Genomic DNA, 18,023 nt, shown 5'->3' on the forward strand with positions numbered 1-18,023 from the left:
GTCTACACCTTAACAAGTCTCAGTGGAACTTCAGGCCCACAGCCTTGTGAATGAATCTGATGTCTTAAAAACAGCCATTCCAAAACCACATAAAATCCCCAAAAGAGTGAATGGTGCAAGTGTTTACCTGCTGGTTTCCATGGAGATGATGGAAGCGGTGGCCTGCTCAGTATCCACGGTAAGCGATGCCATGGCGGTGACCGTGTCGGCCTCGTCCTTCTCTCTCCGCTGGGCATCCATTAAGGACTGGCCCACCGTGGTAGCCAACCTTTGGAGAGAGCTCCAGTGTTTACCTGCAGGGAGAGAAAGAGTCGTGTCAGTTTTAAGGGTGACGTGATACACATGACGCAAACACAACTAAGTGCATATGTGCAGGTAAAACACAATGATCATTTTGATTTTAGCGAACGAACTCACTCTGTATCTCGATGACCCTCTCCAGAGAGGCAGCAGCTTTTGGACAGGGCTTCTGTTGCAGAACAGCCTGTGGCAGGGGGTCCAACTAGAGAAACAGGTGTGAGAGAGAGAGATTGGGATGTAAAAACACAGAATTTCCCCTCTGAACAATTACATCCATCTCTACCAAATGACATGTAGTGTATGTGACATCACGCCACTCTCCCCTCCTATAGCAGATAATGTCATACCTCATCGCCGAGCAGGGCCGCCACACAGGACTCGGAGGCGTCACAGATAGCCGTGAGGTCGTGACCTCCTTCCAGCGCCAGGACCACACGTCCCCCCGCCAGCTTCATCAGCTGCTTGGTGAGGTGGCCGAAACCTGAGGATGGTTCAACACTGTACTGACGCTGTACTGAGTATAATCTGAGTAAATCATGAATTGATGTAAATAGGAGAGGTCTGCAAGGGAATTTTAGTTTTGTGCAGGTTTATGAAGAAAAGGCCCCATATGATAGGAAATAATTGAGGTACTTCAATATCCTATGGAGTCTCTGGCTTTTCTTCTAGTGGTTAAATACTATTCTTCCAGCAGGGGGTAGTAGTGTATATACAATTAGCTAGGGGACCCTCCTATAAAAGCACACACTACGGAAAAGGCTTGGCAGAGAAACTGACACGTAAAGACGGAGTAATGTTCAACTTACATTTAGCAGTGACGTTGTATCCTCCCAGAGGGGACTGGTGGCCCTCCACAGCATCAAACCCAGCGGACACTAGGACCACGTCAGGGGAAAACTCGTTGGCTATGGGCATCACCACCGTCCTGTATAACAGACAAGATTGAAAACAACATTTTATTTTCTTACGTTTCCAGATCATCTGCAAGAACTAAGCAGTGTGGAAATTGCTAAATAAGCAGAGCCTGTTCATATGAATGAAAGATCAGTGCCAATGTTGCTGCTCGTTCAGCTAATGACCAACAACAGTCTTCACCTGAAGGCAGTCAGGTACTCCACGTCACCCATGGGCGGTTCTACGCCCCCTGTCCAAGCGATGTTTGTGTTGAAGCCAACACCAGGTCCAACCCCCACCTCTTCAGGAGCCCCACTGCCGGGGAAGAAGTTTCCATCGTCGTAGCGATGAATGGAAATGTAAAGTACATTGGGGTCGTTGTAAAAAGCCTGCTGTGTCCCGTTACCATGGTGAATATCCTGGACAGAGAATGGATATGTGAACAATTATACATGACCAGCATTGATCAAATAATGTGTGGTATATGTTTTGGTATCATGACAACACTAGCACATACAGGGCCTCGCTAACAACATACGGCCCACTCACCCAGTCCACGATGAGGATCTTGCTCATTCCTAGTTTCTGCTGTAGCAGCTTGGCTGTGATGGCCACTGAGTTGAAGAAGCAGAAGCCCCTGCAGACAAAGACAGACACAAAAGACATCCATTTTTCTTTTATCAGCAGAAACAGGGAGATTGTTTAAGGCCACTGCCCAGTAGTTACTCAAAATGAACGCTTGTATCAACCATCGCACACGTCATGTCTCTATGGAACTTCAACCAACTCCCTTGAAGCCTCTTAGCCACTCCTCTACCCATGATTCCCTGGGTGTACTCACATGGCAGTGGATTCCTCAGCGTGATGGCCTGGTGGACGCACCACGGCAAAGCCGTTCTGAAATGGAGAGGAGTGAGAGAGAGAAGCGGTTCATGAGAAAATGTTGAGTAGGCATATCCATCAACAAAATTAAGTGACTAAGTGCTTATTGATCAGGGTACTACTGTGTCCACCCATGAACAAACCCACAGGGTATATTACATGATTATTACATATTGTTCATTTTAAATTAAGGTGTATGGTTGCCCCTGACAACTTTCAATCAAACAGTAGTGGAACGGAGAGAGGCTGGTAATGTTACCTTCAGTTCCCCGGCGGCCACTTTGAAAGCCAGCTCGATGACGCAGCCAACAGCCATTCGGACAGCGCCCGAGGAGTGCATCTCGTTCCACACAGTGTCACTGTCCACCTGCAGAGGGCAACAGAGAACACACTCATCCCCACCCTGCTACTGTTCTTTTAACACTGATAACATGATGATAACACTGCTGTAGGTGATGTAATGCTCAGCTTTGTGCTGCTTATGTTGAACGAAAATCCCACAATTAAACTGCATGACATTTTCTGAAACTGTATTATTATCCAATCTCTACCTCTAAATAAAATGTCAATGTAACTCCATTCTAAATGGATGGATGGATGGATGACTCACCCCAATGCCTCCACAGGGCAACACAGCATACATCTTCTGACTGATTGGACCTTAAGGAGCCAAACGGGGACAGGGAGCAAAGGTTAGGTTGTAGTTTAAACAAGTTAAACACTATTTAGCCATATTTCAACATTGTATCACACACCTTTTAGCCTTCCTAGCAGAGTTATTTTCCCAAGATGCTTGGGATATGGTGCATTCGGAAAGTAGTCAGACCCCTAGACTTTTTCAAAATGTTGTTAAAGCCTTAATTCTAAAATTGATTAAATGTTTTTTTTCTTTATCAAGCTACACGTAATACCCCATAACGACAAAGCAAAAACAGTTTTTTTGACACTTTTGAAAATAGATTTTAAAAAACAGAAATATCACATCTACATAAGTAATTCAAACCCTTTACTTAGTTGAAGCACCTATGGCAACGATTACAGCCTTGAGTATGACGCTACAAGCTTGGCACACCTGTATTTGGGGAGTTTCTCCCATTCTTCTCTGCAGATCCTGTCAGGTTAGATGGAGAGCGTCACTGCACAGCTATTTTCAGGTCTCTCCAGAGATTATCAATCGAGTTATAGACAGAAGTGTGCCTTTCCAAATCATGTTCAATCAATTGAATTTACTACAGGTGGACTCCAATCAAGTTGTATTGAGCTGAATTGAATTTCAATGCAAAGGCACTGAATACTTATGTAAATAAGTGTAAATTATGTAAATTTTTATTTTATTTTTATACATTTGGAAAAATGTCAAAACCTGTTTGCTTTGTCATTATGGAGTATTGTGTGTAGATTGATGAGGAAAAGCTTTTAAAATCCATTTTAGATTACGGCTGTAACATAGCATAATGTGGAATAAGTCAAAGGGGTCTGAATACTTCCCGAATATTTTTTTTGTTTGTTTACCATCGTTGTCTGCAAGTCCTGTTCTGGTCAGCACCGCACATACAGTTAACTCACTTTGATGTGTGTGTGTGTGTAGTCGACGGTTCAGTCACTGCAGTGCTGTTTTGCAGCTGATCCAGTCACCCCCCCCGTCTCTTCTATGAGACCCAGCCTAGCTATGAGTCACCCAGACGGGGGTGGACGGGCCCTTTCCCCTCGACCAGCAGGTCTAAAAATACTCCCCTGCGCCTGTCAGGGGAGCTAAGCCTTCAAACAATCCACCTGACTGCGTGTGAGTGTGTGTGGGTGGATGGATGGATGGGAGAGGGAAAGTCACTACTTTCAAGGATGCTTGGGGCAAATATTGTTTCCACCATTCGAGCAAAATGGCTAGGGAAACACACATGCATGCGTACACACACACAAATATATCTGAGGAGTAAAGACATGAAGAGATGAGGTTAGGCACCTAAGAGCTTCTTGCTGTCTAGTTTCTGTCTGTTGAGGGGACTGGTGCCATACAGCAGTGTGTGGTATTCTGAATGCACAGTCTGGATCTCATCCAACGTGGCCTTCCTCCCCCGAATCCTCTGTACACGGTAAAGGAAAACACACGTAGCACACAATACATCAATTTCATTCAGGGTTATGTTGTATTGCTAATTGAGAAGTGATTTTTAAAATGAACTTGAACTAATAATGGATAAAGCTCATTCTCATCTCAACACATAGCTACCACTCGCTTGTTTAAGTTACTGAGAAGAAATTCTCTTTGGAAATATGGAACGGAGCTGGTTGCTATTCTAGCTGTAGTGTGCAGGGTGCCCTCACCTCACAGCGGCCCAGCAGCCCAGTCTCCTGCAGCCGGGACCACACACTCTGGATGCGGCCGGCGTGCTCTGGGTGGATGTGGGTGTTCCCACACATACACTGGTGCTTCAGCATAAAGGTGTCGTACACCAACCCTGAGAAGGAGATGATAGGAGAGGCAGAGAGAAAAAGAGAGGAGGGAGAGAGAAAGATGGAAAGAAAGGGTTGGCATGAGTGAGATGGAGAGCGAGAAAGATAAGGGAAAGAAAAAGAGAGAAAGAAGAAAAATGTAGCTTTTCAAGGCAGGGTAGGAAGAAGACCAAGCACAGGGCAACCTGTCTCCAACTTCTCTCTCAGAACAAAATGGGGACCCCTATTACCCAGCAGGTCAGAGCATAATAAGATCATCATCTCAAATTGATTTTTTCATGTTAGGACCTTTGGAGATGTTAATGATTACATGGTGGAGGATGGCTCCATGTCATCCTGCCATCCTGGTTTCATCAGATCCAACCCTGCAGGCTCTCGCCATTATTATTTTCTCTGCTGAAATAATTACACCCAGGCAGGCTGCTTGCCTTAGCCCTTATTGGACTCATCACTTAGTACAGGGGTTCCTAAACTTTTTCACTCAGGAAGGGCCCCTTCCAGCATTAGGAAACATCCCACGCCCCCAACCACATCTATTTACAGCTTATTTCTTGCAATTCCACACATTTTGTTATTGGTTGCATAGACAATTTTAGTTTTAAAGCAATTCTATACATTTTGCCATGTCTAATGTGTATTCGTGATAGTAGAGTGACAAAAAAAAGTACATCTAAAAAAACAAAATAAAAAACATTAGCTGATCTGAACATTTCTGACAAGTTATAAATAGCTCTCTAAGGTGCAGTGACTGACATGACAAGAGGAACTGATGATGCACTACCCAATTTCGAAATTGCACCTTGTGCATTCTACTATTCAACTTTCAAGAGTAAGTTTAAAGCAGGACTGAGTTCCTGCCGACCCCTCGCCACGCCCCACACTTTGGGAAACATGGACTTAGTCAACACGTCCTATTCTGCAGGGCCATTTGACCATGGACTGGCTAGGGAAGTGTTTTTTTTCTGACAGTGTCTTTTCTCTAAAGGCCAATGGCTTTCGTTAGTGTTTAACTAATAGGGATTCATTGCTAAAGCTCTACTATCTACCACTATGACAAAAAAAATACAGCGATTCAGATAGATAACTAAGTTGAGACAGCTTCTTTCATATTGTTCAATGGGTCCTGATCGTCTCACTTTGTATGTCATCTGTTCCAAAAACCAAAGCTGCGTACCTGTAGTGAAGAGGTGCTTGATGGGGACCTCACCCATGGGAGCCCCCTTGACGCTGGCAGTGGCAGGGGAGGACTGGGCCCTTCCCAGAGGTCTGTGAGGCATGCCCGAAATGGACAGGGACGCCTGGAACACATTGAGCTGTTGCAGGTGATACTGGTCAGAAAAATCGGGGACAAAATAACAAATAGAGAAAATTTGAATTCCAACTAAAGCTTTGAATAATGTCTCATCATGAGACACTGACTGGACTTCAGTGTGAGGGAATTGGCTTAGTATATAAAATCAGCTCTGTGGCTTTCATTGGTTACATCAGATAGAAATACTGCAACCTTGAGAGAGAAGTGACATTTCACAATAGCTGCAAACTGAAGCTGCCACCTCAGGCCAATGGAACGAGGGGAAAATGGGAGGGAGGTGGAGCTAAATTAAGCCTGTTATAGACTAAACATGGGCCCTGGGTAGAAACTTAAAGGCAAACACTTATCCCCATACAAGCCTCAAAAGGCAGGGCAGGACAAGGACCGAGCCTTCCCAACAGCCAAAAGACTACTCTGACAATTCCCCAGCTGTAAACAGTGGCTGAGCTAACGGGGCTCTGCTTTCTGTCAATGAGAGAAGCACCACACATCCAGACAGGAGCTGTGTGAGCTCTAGGAAAAAACTAACGCGACAGATGCGCCTTCTAACAGATCAAATGACAAGGTTCACGGTTCTTATGCATCTTTTTTTACCTGCGGACGGTTTGTTTCAAGACCTTGAGATGGGAGCGGAGTTTACGCTCACGGACGCACACACAGGTCCGGCAGGACCACACCTTGCTAACCCCTTTTTAAATGAGAGATCCTAAGGCAATGCGGGCTCTCTTATGCGTCTCTCTCACCGTCTTTTCGCTTTCTATTGTACAGGGCGGCTCAGATCCATTTGTATTCAAGGCACCACAGCAGACAAGTAGAGCAGAGTCAGAGGGAAAAAAAAGTTCAGCAGGGAGGCAGTGTGTGTGTGTGCGGGGGGGGGGCCCTTCCGTGTCACTGACTCGAATGACAAAATAGGTTTTTGAGGATGTCGTCTCTACAGAATGACTACATACACCCATGCTCCCTCCCTATGCCCCCCATACCCTAAAAACTCCTATCCCCCTAGCCAGTCACAACAGAAATAGTACTGCAGTAGCCTACCTCCCTGGTGGGTGGTGAATTGGATTGGTGTAAAGTGCAGGGGAAAAAGGGGGGAGAAAAGGGCTGGCATGGTGAAGAGAGGGGGGGAGAAGGGCGGGGGTGGGAGGGAGAGGGGAATGATTCACCAAGGAGAGATGAGTCACAGATGAGTCCATTCACTGAAATGAGAAAAAGCAGCAAGCGCAGGGGAGGGAGGGTGTGTGAGCGCACGTTGAGGGGGAGAAGACGCAGCCTGAATTCTGATGCTTTTCTCTCCTCTGATATTTTTTCTCAATGGTGTGTGGGAGTAGGAGAGCGGTTTATTTTATGATCTCCCTCACTGCATTGGTTCTTCCTCCCTCCAACGCACAAACAGCATTTCTTAGAGGAACGTGACCACAAAACATGTCCATTTTTCCCCCTATTTTTAACGTTACGTATTAATTGCTGTCAATGACCATAATTTAGAGCCAAATATGACAACCAACAGCAACATAGCCAACTGTGGCCGTTTACTGTATTATTTTGTAATGTTTAGGTTCTCAAGAGTATGAGGTGCTGATGAGGATCCAAATGCATGTCAACTACTGAGTAGAGCAGCTCTCTGTCTCGGCCAATGACAGCTAAACCCAAATTCAATCTATCTTAATTACCTGTAGTAATTAATTTATATATATATATATATTTTTTTTTTAATCGTCCACTTGCCCTTTCGCAACTTTTGTTTATCAACTTTTAACTGGAGACGCTTATCCTCTTGGTAATTTGTGAAAGAACTGCAGGCGATTCATTCTCGAGAGCTTGTTCCTTTATTTCCTGCTAAGTGCAATGGATGACTCACAAGTGGGTGGGAATTAAGGCTCTCGTTCTTCTGTAGGGAGCTATGATGATGATGCCTCGCACAGCTCTGCCTTCCGAGAGGAGATACCCTTTTCTAAATCACCAGGCCCCCGCAAAACTGAACCCACCACTCGAACTGGGTGTGAACGCCAATCTATGTAGCCACATCGCTAATGATGACGTTCCTACCTTTTCAACTGCATAGCCTTTGCTACTGATCTTTTGGTAGGTAATTTCTGCAATCTACACCCCTCCCTGGAGTGATTGGTCATTCTAGACAGTTTCTTGCTATTAAGTCATAAATGGCCCATTATAATATGTACAATGACGAATCAAGTCACTAGGTTTAGTCATCACAGACAGACGTCACTGGAACAGATGTGGGAAGTTCAACAACGAATGGGGTCAGAATATTTTTACTGCACTGTTAGGAGCAAGTAACAAGCATGTCGCTGCACCCGCTATAACACCAATACACTTTGATTTGATTCCAGTAGAATTAATCATAATACAAGGAAAGACAAAACTCATGGTTTATAAATAAACTATTTGCACCTCTAATTGGCTCTCTGATTTTCTTACAGAAAGTCATCTTAGTGTTAAACTTGCAGGGTAAAACATTTAGTTTTTCTCTATCAAAGTAAAATTAAATGCAAAATGTCTTAAATTCAGTATTTACTTGGCCGTAAGGTACGCCGTCCTCATCACACTCCCTCAGCTCGATGGCCTCGTCTTCATCATCCTCTTCCTCCAGGTCGCTCTCTGTGCTCTCGCCCTTCAGGGGGGTCAGCAGGCGTTCCGAGGGGGGCGACGTCCCCCCCGACTCTTCCTTCTGGAGCCTCTGCTCCTGAGGACGCCCCTCCCCCAGATGCTCAGACTCCGCCCCCTCCTGCATCTCCTGTGTCTCTGTGAGCTCCTCCTCTGTCTCCTCGGGGTGGGTGGGCGGTTGGCGAGGAAGCTCCACCCCTTTTGACAGAATCTGGTGTGGTTGACAGATAGGGAGAGTTAGACACTGCTGCTGTACAGTATACTACACCCCCCAGTCCAGTCCAGGCAAAGGCATACAATACTTTTTTTAACCTGCAAACACAACCATAACCTCTAATATTGTGGTAGTGTTCCTTGTGGCGCCCCCTACCTTGTTGAGCTGGTACTGCTTCTGCTTCTCCAGGAAGTGCTGGTGCTGCTGCTGCATGACGAGCTGCTGCAGGGCCTGGGGGCTCTGGGGGAGGGGCGCAGACTGTGTGCGGCTCAGGGGCCGGTGGCGCGGTAGCTTATTCACCGTGCGCATACTGTTGGACACCCGCTCCCCCGTCACCAATGGCGACTGACCATACATGGGGACTGGAGGGAGGAGGAGTCAGAGAGACGCATTTCAGAAGAGGCCGTATGTATTTGTATCTATATTTACCTGCAAGTAGGACGCTCTGCTGGCAGGGATATAAGAGTATAAATACATGTTGGTAGATGTACCTGAGAGGAGGGCACTCTGCTGGCGGGCCTGCTCCAGCAGGAGGACGTGCTGCAGTAGGGAGGAGTGACTGCTGTGGCTGTTGGGGGCCTGGGTGGAGTCTAAGTCGTGTTGCATACCAGGTGGCAGGCATGACGCCGGCAGGGACGAGGTGCTGACAAACTTGCCCGTCAGAGCCCCACCCTGACGCATGGTCTGGATGGCCTGCCTCTCCGCCTCCTGCAACAGCTTCTGATTGGCCTGAGGATGGAAGGGGGTTTAGCTAAGTCAGAATGTCTACATCAGAGGACAACTCTGGTTCAGGGGAGTGTGCTGGTTTCTATTTGACCTCAACTTAGTGGGATGGAGCAGGTTCAGGCAGTTTTTTTAGGAGTACTTAAAAAAAATTTTTTTAAAGAAGCTATTTTTAGAACACAAGGCCCGCACTGGGAAAAACATTTGTGCACATTTACCTTTATGCCAACAGTGACAGGTTCTGACTTCTAAACTTGAAATATTGTTAATCATCAAGTATCTTATGGAAAGCAGAAGGGCCACAGTCTGGTTGTTACACCAGAAGTTAACCTCTTAGCGCTAGGGGTCAGATTTCTTTTTTTGTGGGGGAAAATAATGTCCGTTTACGTTGGGCACGTTTTCTCTGGCCCAGATCGTAGAATATGCATATAATTTACAGATTAGGATAGAAAACACTCAAAAGTTTCCAAAACTGTCAAAATATTGTCTGAGTATAACAATACTTATTCTTTATGCGAAAACCTGAGAAAATGTAACCAGGAAGTGATTAAAAAAAAAAAAAAATCTGTTTCCTGGCCCGCCTATCCTCCATTTAAAGGGGTATCAACCAGATTCCTTTTCCAATGGCTTCCTCAGGCTGTGGCCAGGCTTTAGACAGTTTCAGACTTTTATTTTGAAAAATGAACAAGTGTTTTCAAAACTAGTTAAGTGTCCTCCTAATAGTTTCTGCGTGCGTGAGAGGAGCTCCCCATTTTCCGTTTGTCTCTTATTGAATAGGTAATGGTCTGGTTGAAATATTATTGATTGTTTGTTAACCTGAGGATTGATTATAAAAAACATTTGACATGTTTCTACGACCATTACGGATACTTTTTGGAATTTGTCGAACGGAACACGGCTTTGATTTTCTGAGCATAATGCGCAACCCAAATGGCGTTTTTTGGTGATAAAAGCCATATTTATCGAACAAAAATAACATTTGTTGTGTAACTGGGAGTCTCGTGAGTGGAAACATCCGAAGATTATCAAAGGTAAGCGATTAATTTCATTACTTTTCTGACTTTCGTGACCAAGCTAACAAAAGGCTAGCTTGTTGTAGCATTGAAAGCTACACTCACAAAAGCTTGGATTTCTTTCGCTGTAAAGTATATTTTCAAAATCTGACACGATAGGTGGATTACCAACAAGCTAAGCTGTGTTTTGGTATATTTCACTTGTGATTGCTTGATTATAAATATTTTTAGGAATATTTTTGCATTCTGCGCCCTGCAATTCTAGCGGTTGTGTAGGAAAGTGATCCCGTAAAAGGGATCCGTAGCTGAGAGAAGTTGGTTATCTGTACGAGGAATGTAGTGGTGGAGTCAACTAAGGTTGAATATGAGCCAGGGGCTTGGAATATATTGAGTTAAGGAAAGGCAATCACATGGTTGCGGTCACTGATAAGGGTGGAGAGCTGTGGATTAGTGAGGAATGGGGGTCGAGGTCAGGTCAGGTCACCGTAAGGGAGAAGGAACAGTTTATTAACCACATCACTTAACTTCCTGACTAGCAATAAATATGTAATGTTTAGAGGGAAGGAGGAGAATTCACCTAAATTGGGGTATATACACTGCTCAAAAAAATAAAGGGAACACTTAAACAACACAATGTAACTCCAAGTCAATCACACTTCTGTGAAATCAAACTGTCCACTTAGGAAGCAACACTGATTGACAATACATTTCACATGCTGTTGTGCAAATGAAATAGACAACAGGTGGAAATGATAGGCAATTAGCAAGACACCCCCAATAAAGGAGTGGTTCTGCAGGTGGTGACCACAAACCACTTCTCAGTTCCTATGCTTCCTGGCTGATGTTTTGGTCACTTTTGAATGCTGGCGGTGCTTTCACTCTAGTGGTAGCATGAGACTGAGTCTACAACCCACGCAAGTGGCTCAGGTAGTGCAGCTCATCCAGGATGGCACATCAATGCGAGCTGTGGCAAGAAGGTTTGCTGTGTCTGTCAGCGTAGTGTCCAGAGCATGGAGGCGCTACCAGGAGACAGGCCAGTACATCAGGAGACGTGGAGGAGGCTGTAGGAGGGCAACAACCCAGCAGCAGGACCGCTACCTCCGCCTTGGTGCAAGGAGGAGCAGGAGGAGCACTGCCAGAGCCCTGCAAAATGACCTCCAGCAGGCCACAAATGTGCATGTGTCTGTTCAAACGGTCAGAAACAGACTCCATGAGGGTGGTATGAGGGCCCGACGTCCACAGGTGGGGGTTGTGCTTACAGCCCAACACCGTGCAGGACGTTTGGCATTTGCCAGAGAACACCAAGATTGGCAAATTCGCCACTGGCGCCCTGTGCTCTTCACAGATGAAAGCAGGTTCACACTGAGCACGAGCACATGTGACAGACGTGACAGAGTCTGGAGACGCCGTGGAGAACGTTCTGCTGCCTGCAACATCCTCCAGCATGACCGGTTTGGCGGTGGGTCAGTCATGGTGTGGGGTGGCATTTCTTTGGGGGGGCCGCACAGCCCTCCATGTGCTCGCCAGAGGTAGCCTGACTGCCATTAGGTACCGAGATGAGATCCTCAGACCCCTTGTGAGACCATATGCTGGTGCGGTTGGCCCTGGGTTCCTCCTAATGCAAGACAATGCTAGACCTCATGTGGCTGGAGTGTGTCAGCAGTTCCTGCAAGAGGAAGGCATTGATGCTATGGACTGGCCCGCCCGTTCCCCAGACCTGAATCCAATTGAGCACATCTGGGACATCATGTCTCGCTCCATCCACCAACGCCACGTTGCACCACAGACTGTCCAGGAGTTGGGGGATGCTTTAGTCCAGGTCTGGGAGGAGATCCCTCAGGAGACCATCCGCCACCTCATCAGGAGCATGCCCAGGCATTGTAGGGAGGTCATACAGGCACGTGGAGGCCACACACACTACTGAGCCTCATTTTGACTTGTTTTAAGGACATTACATCAAAGTTGGATCAGCCTGTAGTGTGGTTTTCCACTTTAATTTTGAGTGTGACTTCAAATCCAGACCTCCATGGGTTGATACATTTTATTTCCATTGATAATTTTTGTGTGATTTTGTTGTCAGCACATTCAACTATGTAAAGAAAAAAGTATTTAATAAGAATATTTCATTCATTCAGATCTAGGATGTGTTATTTTAGTGTTCCCTTTATTTTTTTGAGCAATGTATATATATATATATATATATATATATATATATATATATATATAACCTTGGTTTGAGCTTGTCATAGTTGTACGTGAGTTTTTTACTGTTTAATTAGAACATAACAGCAGCTATGGGGAATTTATTATAACCATTACAAATAACAAATCTTAATTGCTAAATTGCCTCACACACACTAGGCAAAAAAAGAAACGTGCTCTCACTGTCAACTGCGTTTATTTTCAGAAACCTTTACATGTGTAAATATTTGTATGAACATAAGACTCAACAACTGAGACATAAACACAAGTTCCACAGACATGTGACTAACATAAATTCAATAATGTGTCCCTGAACAAATGGGGGGGTCAAAATCAAAAGTAAGTCAGTATGTGCGGTGTGGCCACCAGCTGCATTATGTACTGCACTGCATCTCCTCCTCTTGGACTGCTCCAGATTTGCCAGTTCTTACTGTGAGATGTTACCCCAATCTTCCACCAAGGCACTTGCAAGTTCCCGGACATTTCTGGGGGGAGTGCCCCAAGACCTCACCCTCTGATCCAACAGGTCCCAGACATGCTCAATGGGATTGAGATCAGGGCTCTTCGCTGGCCATGGCAGAACACTGACATTCCTGTCTTGCAGGAAATCACACACAGAACGAGCAGTACGGCTGGTGGCATTGTCATGCTGGAGGGTCATGTCAGGATGAGCCTTTATTTTATTTATTTCACCTTTATTTAACCAGGTAGGCAAATTGAGAACACGTTCTCATTTACAATTGCGACCTGGCCAAGATAAAGCAAAGCAGTTCGACACATACAACAACACAGAGTTACACATGGAGTAGAGCAAACATACAGTCAATAATAGTGAAAAATAAGTCTATATACAATGTGAGCAAGTGAGGTGAGATAAGGGAGGTGAAGGCAAATAATATATATATAAATAAAAATATAAAAAAGGCCATGGTGGCGAAGTAAATACAATATAGCAAGTAAAAAAAAAACACTGGAATGGTTGGTTTGCAGTGGAAGAAGGTGCAAAGTAGAGATAGAAATAATGGGGTGCAAAGGAACAAAATAAATAAATACAGTAGGGAAAGAGGTAGTTGTTTGGGCTAAATTATAGATGGGCTATGTACAGGTGCAGTAATCTATGAGCTGCTCTGACAGCTGGTGCTTAAAGCTAGTGAGGGAGATAAGTGTTTCCAGTTTCAGAGATTTTTGTAGTTCGTTCCAGTCATTGGCAGCAGAGAACTGGAAGGAGAGGCGGCCAAAGGAAGAATTGGTTTTGGGGGTGATCAGAGAGATATACCTGCTGGAGCGCGTGCTACAGGTAGGTGCTGCTATGGTGACCAGCGAGCTGAGATAAGGGGGGACTTTACCTAGCAGGGTTTTGTAGATGACCTGGAGCCAGTGGGTTTGGCGACGAGTATGAAGCGAGGGCCAGCCAACGAGAGTGTACAGGTCGCAGTGGTGGGTAGTATATGGGGCTTTGGTGACAAAACGGATGGCACTGTGATAGACTGCATCCAATTTATTAAGTAGGGTTTTGCAGGCTATTTTGTAAATGACATCACCGAAGTCGAGGATTGGTAGGATGGTCAGTTTTACAAGGGTATGTTTGGCAGCATGAGTGAAGGATGCTTTGTTGCGGAATAGGAAGCCAATTCTAGATTTAACTTTTGATTGTAGATGTTTGATGTGAGTCTGGAAGGAGAGTTTACAGTCTAACCAGACACCTAGGTATTTATAGTTGTCCACATATTCTAAGTCAGAGCCGTCCAGAGTAGTGATGTTGGACAGGCGGGCAGGTGCAGGCAGCGATCGGTTGAAGAGCATGCATTTAGTTTTACTTGTATTTAAGAGCAATTGGAGGCCCCGGAAGGAGAGTTGTATGGCATTGAAGCTCGCCTGGAGGGTTGTTAACACAGTGTCAAAAGAAGGGCCAGCAGTATACAGAATAGTGTCGTCTGCGTAGAGGTGGATCAGAGACTCACCAGCAGCAAGAGCGACATCATTGATGTATACAGAGAAGAGAGTCAGTCCAAGAATTGAACCCTGTGGCACCCCCATAGAGACTGCCAGAGGTCCGGACAACAGACCCTCCGATTTGACACACTGAACTCGATCAGAGTAGTAGTTGGTGAACCAGGCGAGGCAATCATTAGAGAAACCAAGGCTGTCGAGTCTGCCGATGAGGAGATTGACAGAGTCAAAAGCCTTGGCCAGGTCAATGAATATGGCTGCACAGTACTGTTTCCTATCGATAGCGGTTAAGATATCGTTTATGACCTTGAGCGTGGCTGAGGTGCACCCATGACCATCTCTGAAACCAGATTGCATAGCGGAGAAGGTATGGTGGGATTCGAAATGGTCGGTAATCTGTTTGTTGACTTGGCTTTCGAAGACCTTAGAAAGGCAGGGTAGGATAGATATAGGTCTGTAGCTGTTTGGGTCAAGAGTGTCCCCCCCTTTGAAGAGGGGGATAACCGCAGCTGCTTTCCAATCTTTGGGAATCTCAGACGACACGAAAGAGAGGTTGAAAAGGCTGGTAATAGGGGTGGCAACAATTTCAGCAGATAGTTTTAGGAAGAAAGGGTCCAGATTATCTAGCCCGGCTGATTTGTAAGGCTCCAGATTTTGCAGCTCTTTCAGAACATCAGCTGACTATTTGGGAGAAAGAGAAATGGGGAAGGCGTGGGCGAGTAGCAGAGGGGAGGGCAGTGCTGTTGACCGGGGTAGGGGTAGCCAGGTGGAAAGCATGGCCAGCCGTAGAAAAATGCTTATTGAAATTCTCAATTATAGTGGATTTGTCGGTGGTGACAGTGTTTCCTATCTTCAGTGCAGTTGGAAGCTGGGTGGAGGTGTTCTTATTCTCCATGGACTTTAGTGTCCCAGAACTTTTTTGAGTTTGTGTTGCAGGAAGCAAATTTCTGCTTGAAAAATCTAGCCTTGGCTTTTCTAACTGCCTGTGTATATTGGTTTCTAGCTTCCCTGAAAAGTTGCATATCACGGGGGCTGTTCGATGCTAATGCAGAACGCCATAGGATGTTTTTCTGTTGGTTAAGGGCAGTCAGGTCAGGAGAGAACCAAGGGCTATATCTGTTCCTGGTTCTAAATTTCTTGAATGGGGCATGCTTATTCAAGATGGTGAGGAAGGCATTTAAAAAAAATATCCAGGCATCCTCTACTGACGGGATGAGATCAATATCCTTCCAGGATACCTCGGCCAGGTCGATTAGAAAGGCCTGCTCGCTCAAGTGTTTCAGGGAGCGTTTGACAGTGATGAGTGGAGGTCGTTTGACCGCTGACCCATTACGGATGCAGGCAATGAGGCAGTGATCGCTGAGATCTTTGTTGAAAACAGCAGAGGTGTATTTGGAGGGCAAGTTGGTTAGGATGATATCTATGAGGGTACCCGTGTTTACGGAATTGGGGTGGTACCTGGTAGGTTCATTGATAGTTTGTGTGAGATTGAGGGCATCAAGCTTAGATTGCAGGATGGCTGGGGTGTAAGCATGTTCCAATTTAGGTCGCCTAGCAGCACGAGCTCTGAAGATAGATGGGGGGGCAATCAGTTCACATATGGTGTCCAGAGCACAGCTGGGGGCAGAGGGTGGTCTATAGCAGGCGGCAACAGTGAGAGACTTGTTTTTAGAGAGGTGGATTTTTAAAAGTAGGAGTTCAAATTGTTTCGGAACAGACCTGGATAGTAAAACAGAACTCTGCAGGCAATCCTTGCAGTAGATTGCAACACCGCCCCCTTTGGCCGTTCTATCTTGTCTGAAAATCTTGTAGTTAGGGATGAAAATGTCAGAATTTTTGGTGGTCTTCCTAAACCAGGATTCAGACACGGCTAAAACATCTGGGTTGGCAGAGTGTGCTAAAGCAGTGAACAAAACAAACTTAGGGAGGAGGCTTCTAATGTTAACATGCATGAAACCAAGGCTATTACGGTTACAGAAGTCATCAAAAGAGAGCGCCTGGGGAATAGGAGTGGAGCTAGGTACTGCAGGGCCTGGATTCACCTCTACATCACCAGAGGAACAGAGGAGGAGTAGGATAAGGGTACGGCTAAAAGCTATGAGAATTGGTCGTCTAGAACGTCTAGAACAGAGAGTAAAAGGAAGTTTCTGGGGGAGATAAAATAGCTTCAAGGAATAATGTACAGACAAAGGTATGGTAGGATGTGAATACAGTGGAGGTAAACCTAGGTAATGAGTGATGATGAGAGAGATATTGTCTCTAGAAACATCATTGAAACCAGGTGATGTCATCGCATATGTGGGTGGTGGAACTGAAAGGTTGGATATATAGTGAGCAGGGCTAGAGGCTCTACAGTGAAATAAGCCAATAAACACTAACCAGAACAGCAATGGACAAGGCATATTTACATTAAGGAGAAGCATGCTTAATCGAGTGATCATAAGGGTCCAGTGAGTAGAGGTTGGTTGGGGTCACGGCGATCCAGACAGCTGGCCGGGTAGCTGGCTATCGGTAGCAAGATAACATAGGATGGAGGTCTATTTTTTATTAATTTTTTATTAATTTTTAGTCACCTCGTGCGTTTCCGTCGGTAGATTAGTGGGGTTCCGTGTGGTAGAGGGGATCGATCCAATTGGCAAAATAGATATAGTGACCCAAGAAAAAAATTAAAATTGTCCGGTATACTTATTTAGATAGCAGCCGATAAGACAGCTAATGATTAGCAGATGGGTATTCGGAAACGTCGCAATGGAAAAGCCTGTTGAAACCACCTCGGACAATTACGTCGGCAGACCAGTCGTGATGGATCGGCGGGGCTCCGTGTCGGCAATAAAGGGTCCAGTCCAATTGGCAAAAGAGGTATTGTAGCCCAAGAATTCGCTGGTAGGCCTCTTCGGCTAGCCGGCAGATGGGCCTAGCTCGAGGCTAGCTCAAGGCTAACTGGTGCTTGTTTCGGGACAGAGGTGTTAGCCAGTAGTAGCCACTCGGTTGCAGCTAGCTAGCTGCGATGATCCGGTGTAATTGTCCAGAGCTTGCGTCAGGAATCCGGTGATGTGGTAGAGAAAAAGCAGTCCTATATGCTCTGGGTTGATATCGCGCCTGCAGACTGGCAGATATTGGCCCGAGCTGAAGCTGGCTGGTGTCCGAGTTAAGGGTGAAGACCGCAGCAGTGGCTAACTGACTACTAGCTAGTAGCTAGTTATCTGGCTTGCTTCTGATTGGGGTTACGGTTCTAAAGTATAAAAAATAGCAGATCCGTACCACATTGGGTGAGGCGGGTTGCAGGAATGTATATTCAGTTCCTAGATGGAAAGTGAAATTAAAATGTATACGAAAAATACGAGGACTATTTACGCGGGACAAGACAAACACACGTCCGACTGCTACGCCATCTCGCCATCGCCAGCCTGCAGGAAGGGTACCACGTGAGGGAGGAGGATGTCTTCCCTGTAACGCA

At 45.6% G+C, this 18,023-nt stretch overlaps 1 protein-coding gene across 6 annotated transcripts in view; it reads right to left on the reverse strand.

Moving 5' to 3' along the window:
• LOC129827548 (histone deacetylase 5-like) overlaps positions 1–18,023 on the reverse strand; it is a 107,434-nt gene that overhangs the window by 6,356 nt on the left and 83,055 nt on the right. For 4 of the 6 annotated variants that reach the window (XM_055888535.1, XM_055888527.1, XM_055888500.1 and 1 more), the window contains 15 exons: positions 9,170–9,407; positions 8,835–9,040; positions 8,376–8,675; positions 5,702–5,855; positions 4,399–4,532; positions 4,037–4,157; positions 2,687–2,736; positions 2,336–2,443; positions 2,036–2,091; positions 1,744–1,831; positions 1,396–1,613; positions 1,107–1,225; positions 648–781; positions 418–502; positions 128–293 (listed from right to left, as the gene is read on the reverse strand). In XM_055888535.1, coding sequence (XP_055744510.1) covers positions 128–293; positions 418–502; positions 648–781; positions 1,107–1,225; positions 1,396–1,613; positions 1,744–1,831; positions 2,036–2,091; positions 2,336–2,443; positions 2,687–2,736; positions 4,037–4,157; positions 4,399–4,532; positions 5,702–5,855; positions 8,376–8,675; positions 8,835–9,040; positions 9,170–9,407 — 2,177 coding nt within the window. The remainder of the gene's footprint in view (positions 1–127; positions 294–417; positions 503–647; positions 782–1,106; positions 1,226–1,395; positions 1,614–1,743; positions 1,832–2,035; positions 2,092–2,335; positions 2,444–2,686; positions 2,737–4,036; positions 4,158–4,398; positions 4,533–5,701; positions 5,856–8,375; positions 8,676–8,834; positions 9,041–9,169; positions 9,408–18,023) is intronic. The other 2 variants (XM_055888518.1, XM_055888509.1) reach the window with 2 other exon arrangements.

Source organism: Salvelinus fontinalis, chromosome 2, assembly GCF_029448725.1.
Source record: "Salvelinus fontinalis isolate EN_2023a chromosome 2, ASM2944872v1, whole genome shotgun sequence".
Taxonomy (NCBI): Eukaryota; Metazoa; Chordata; class Actinopteri; order Salmoniformes; family Salmonidae; genus Salvelinus; species Salvelinus fontinalis.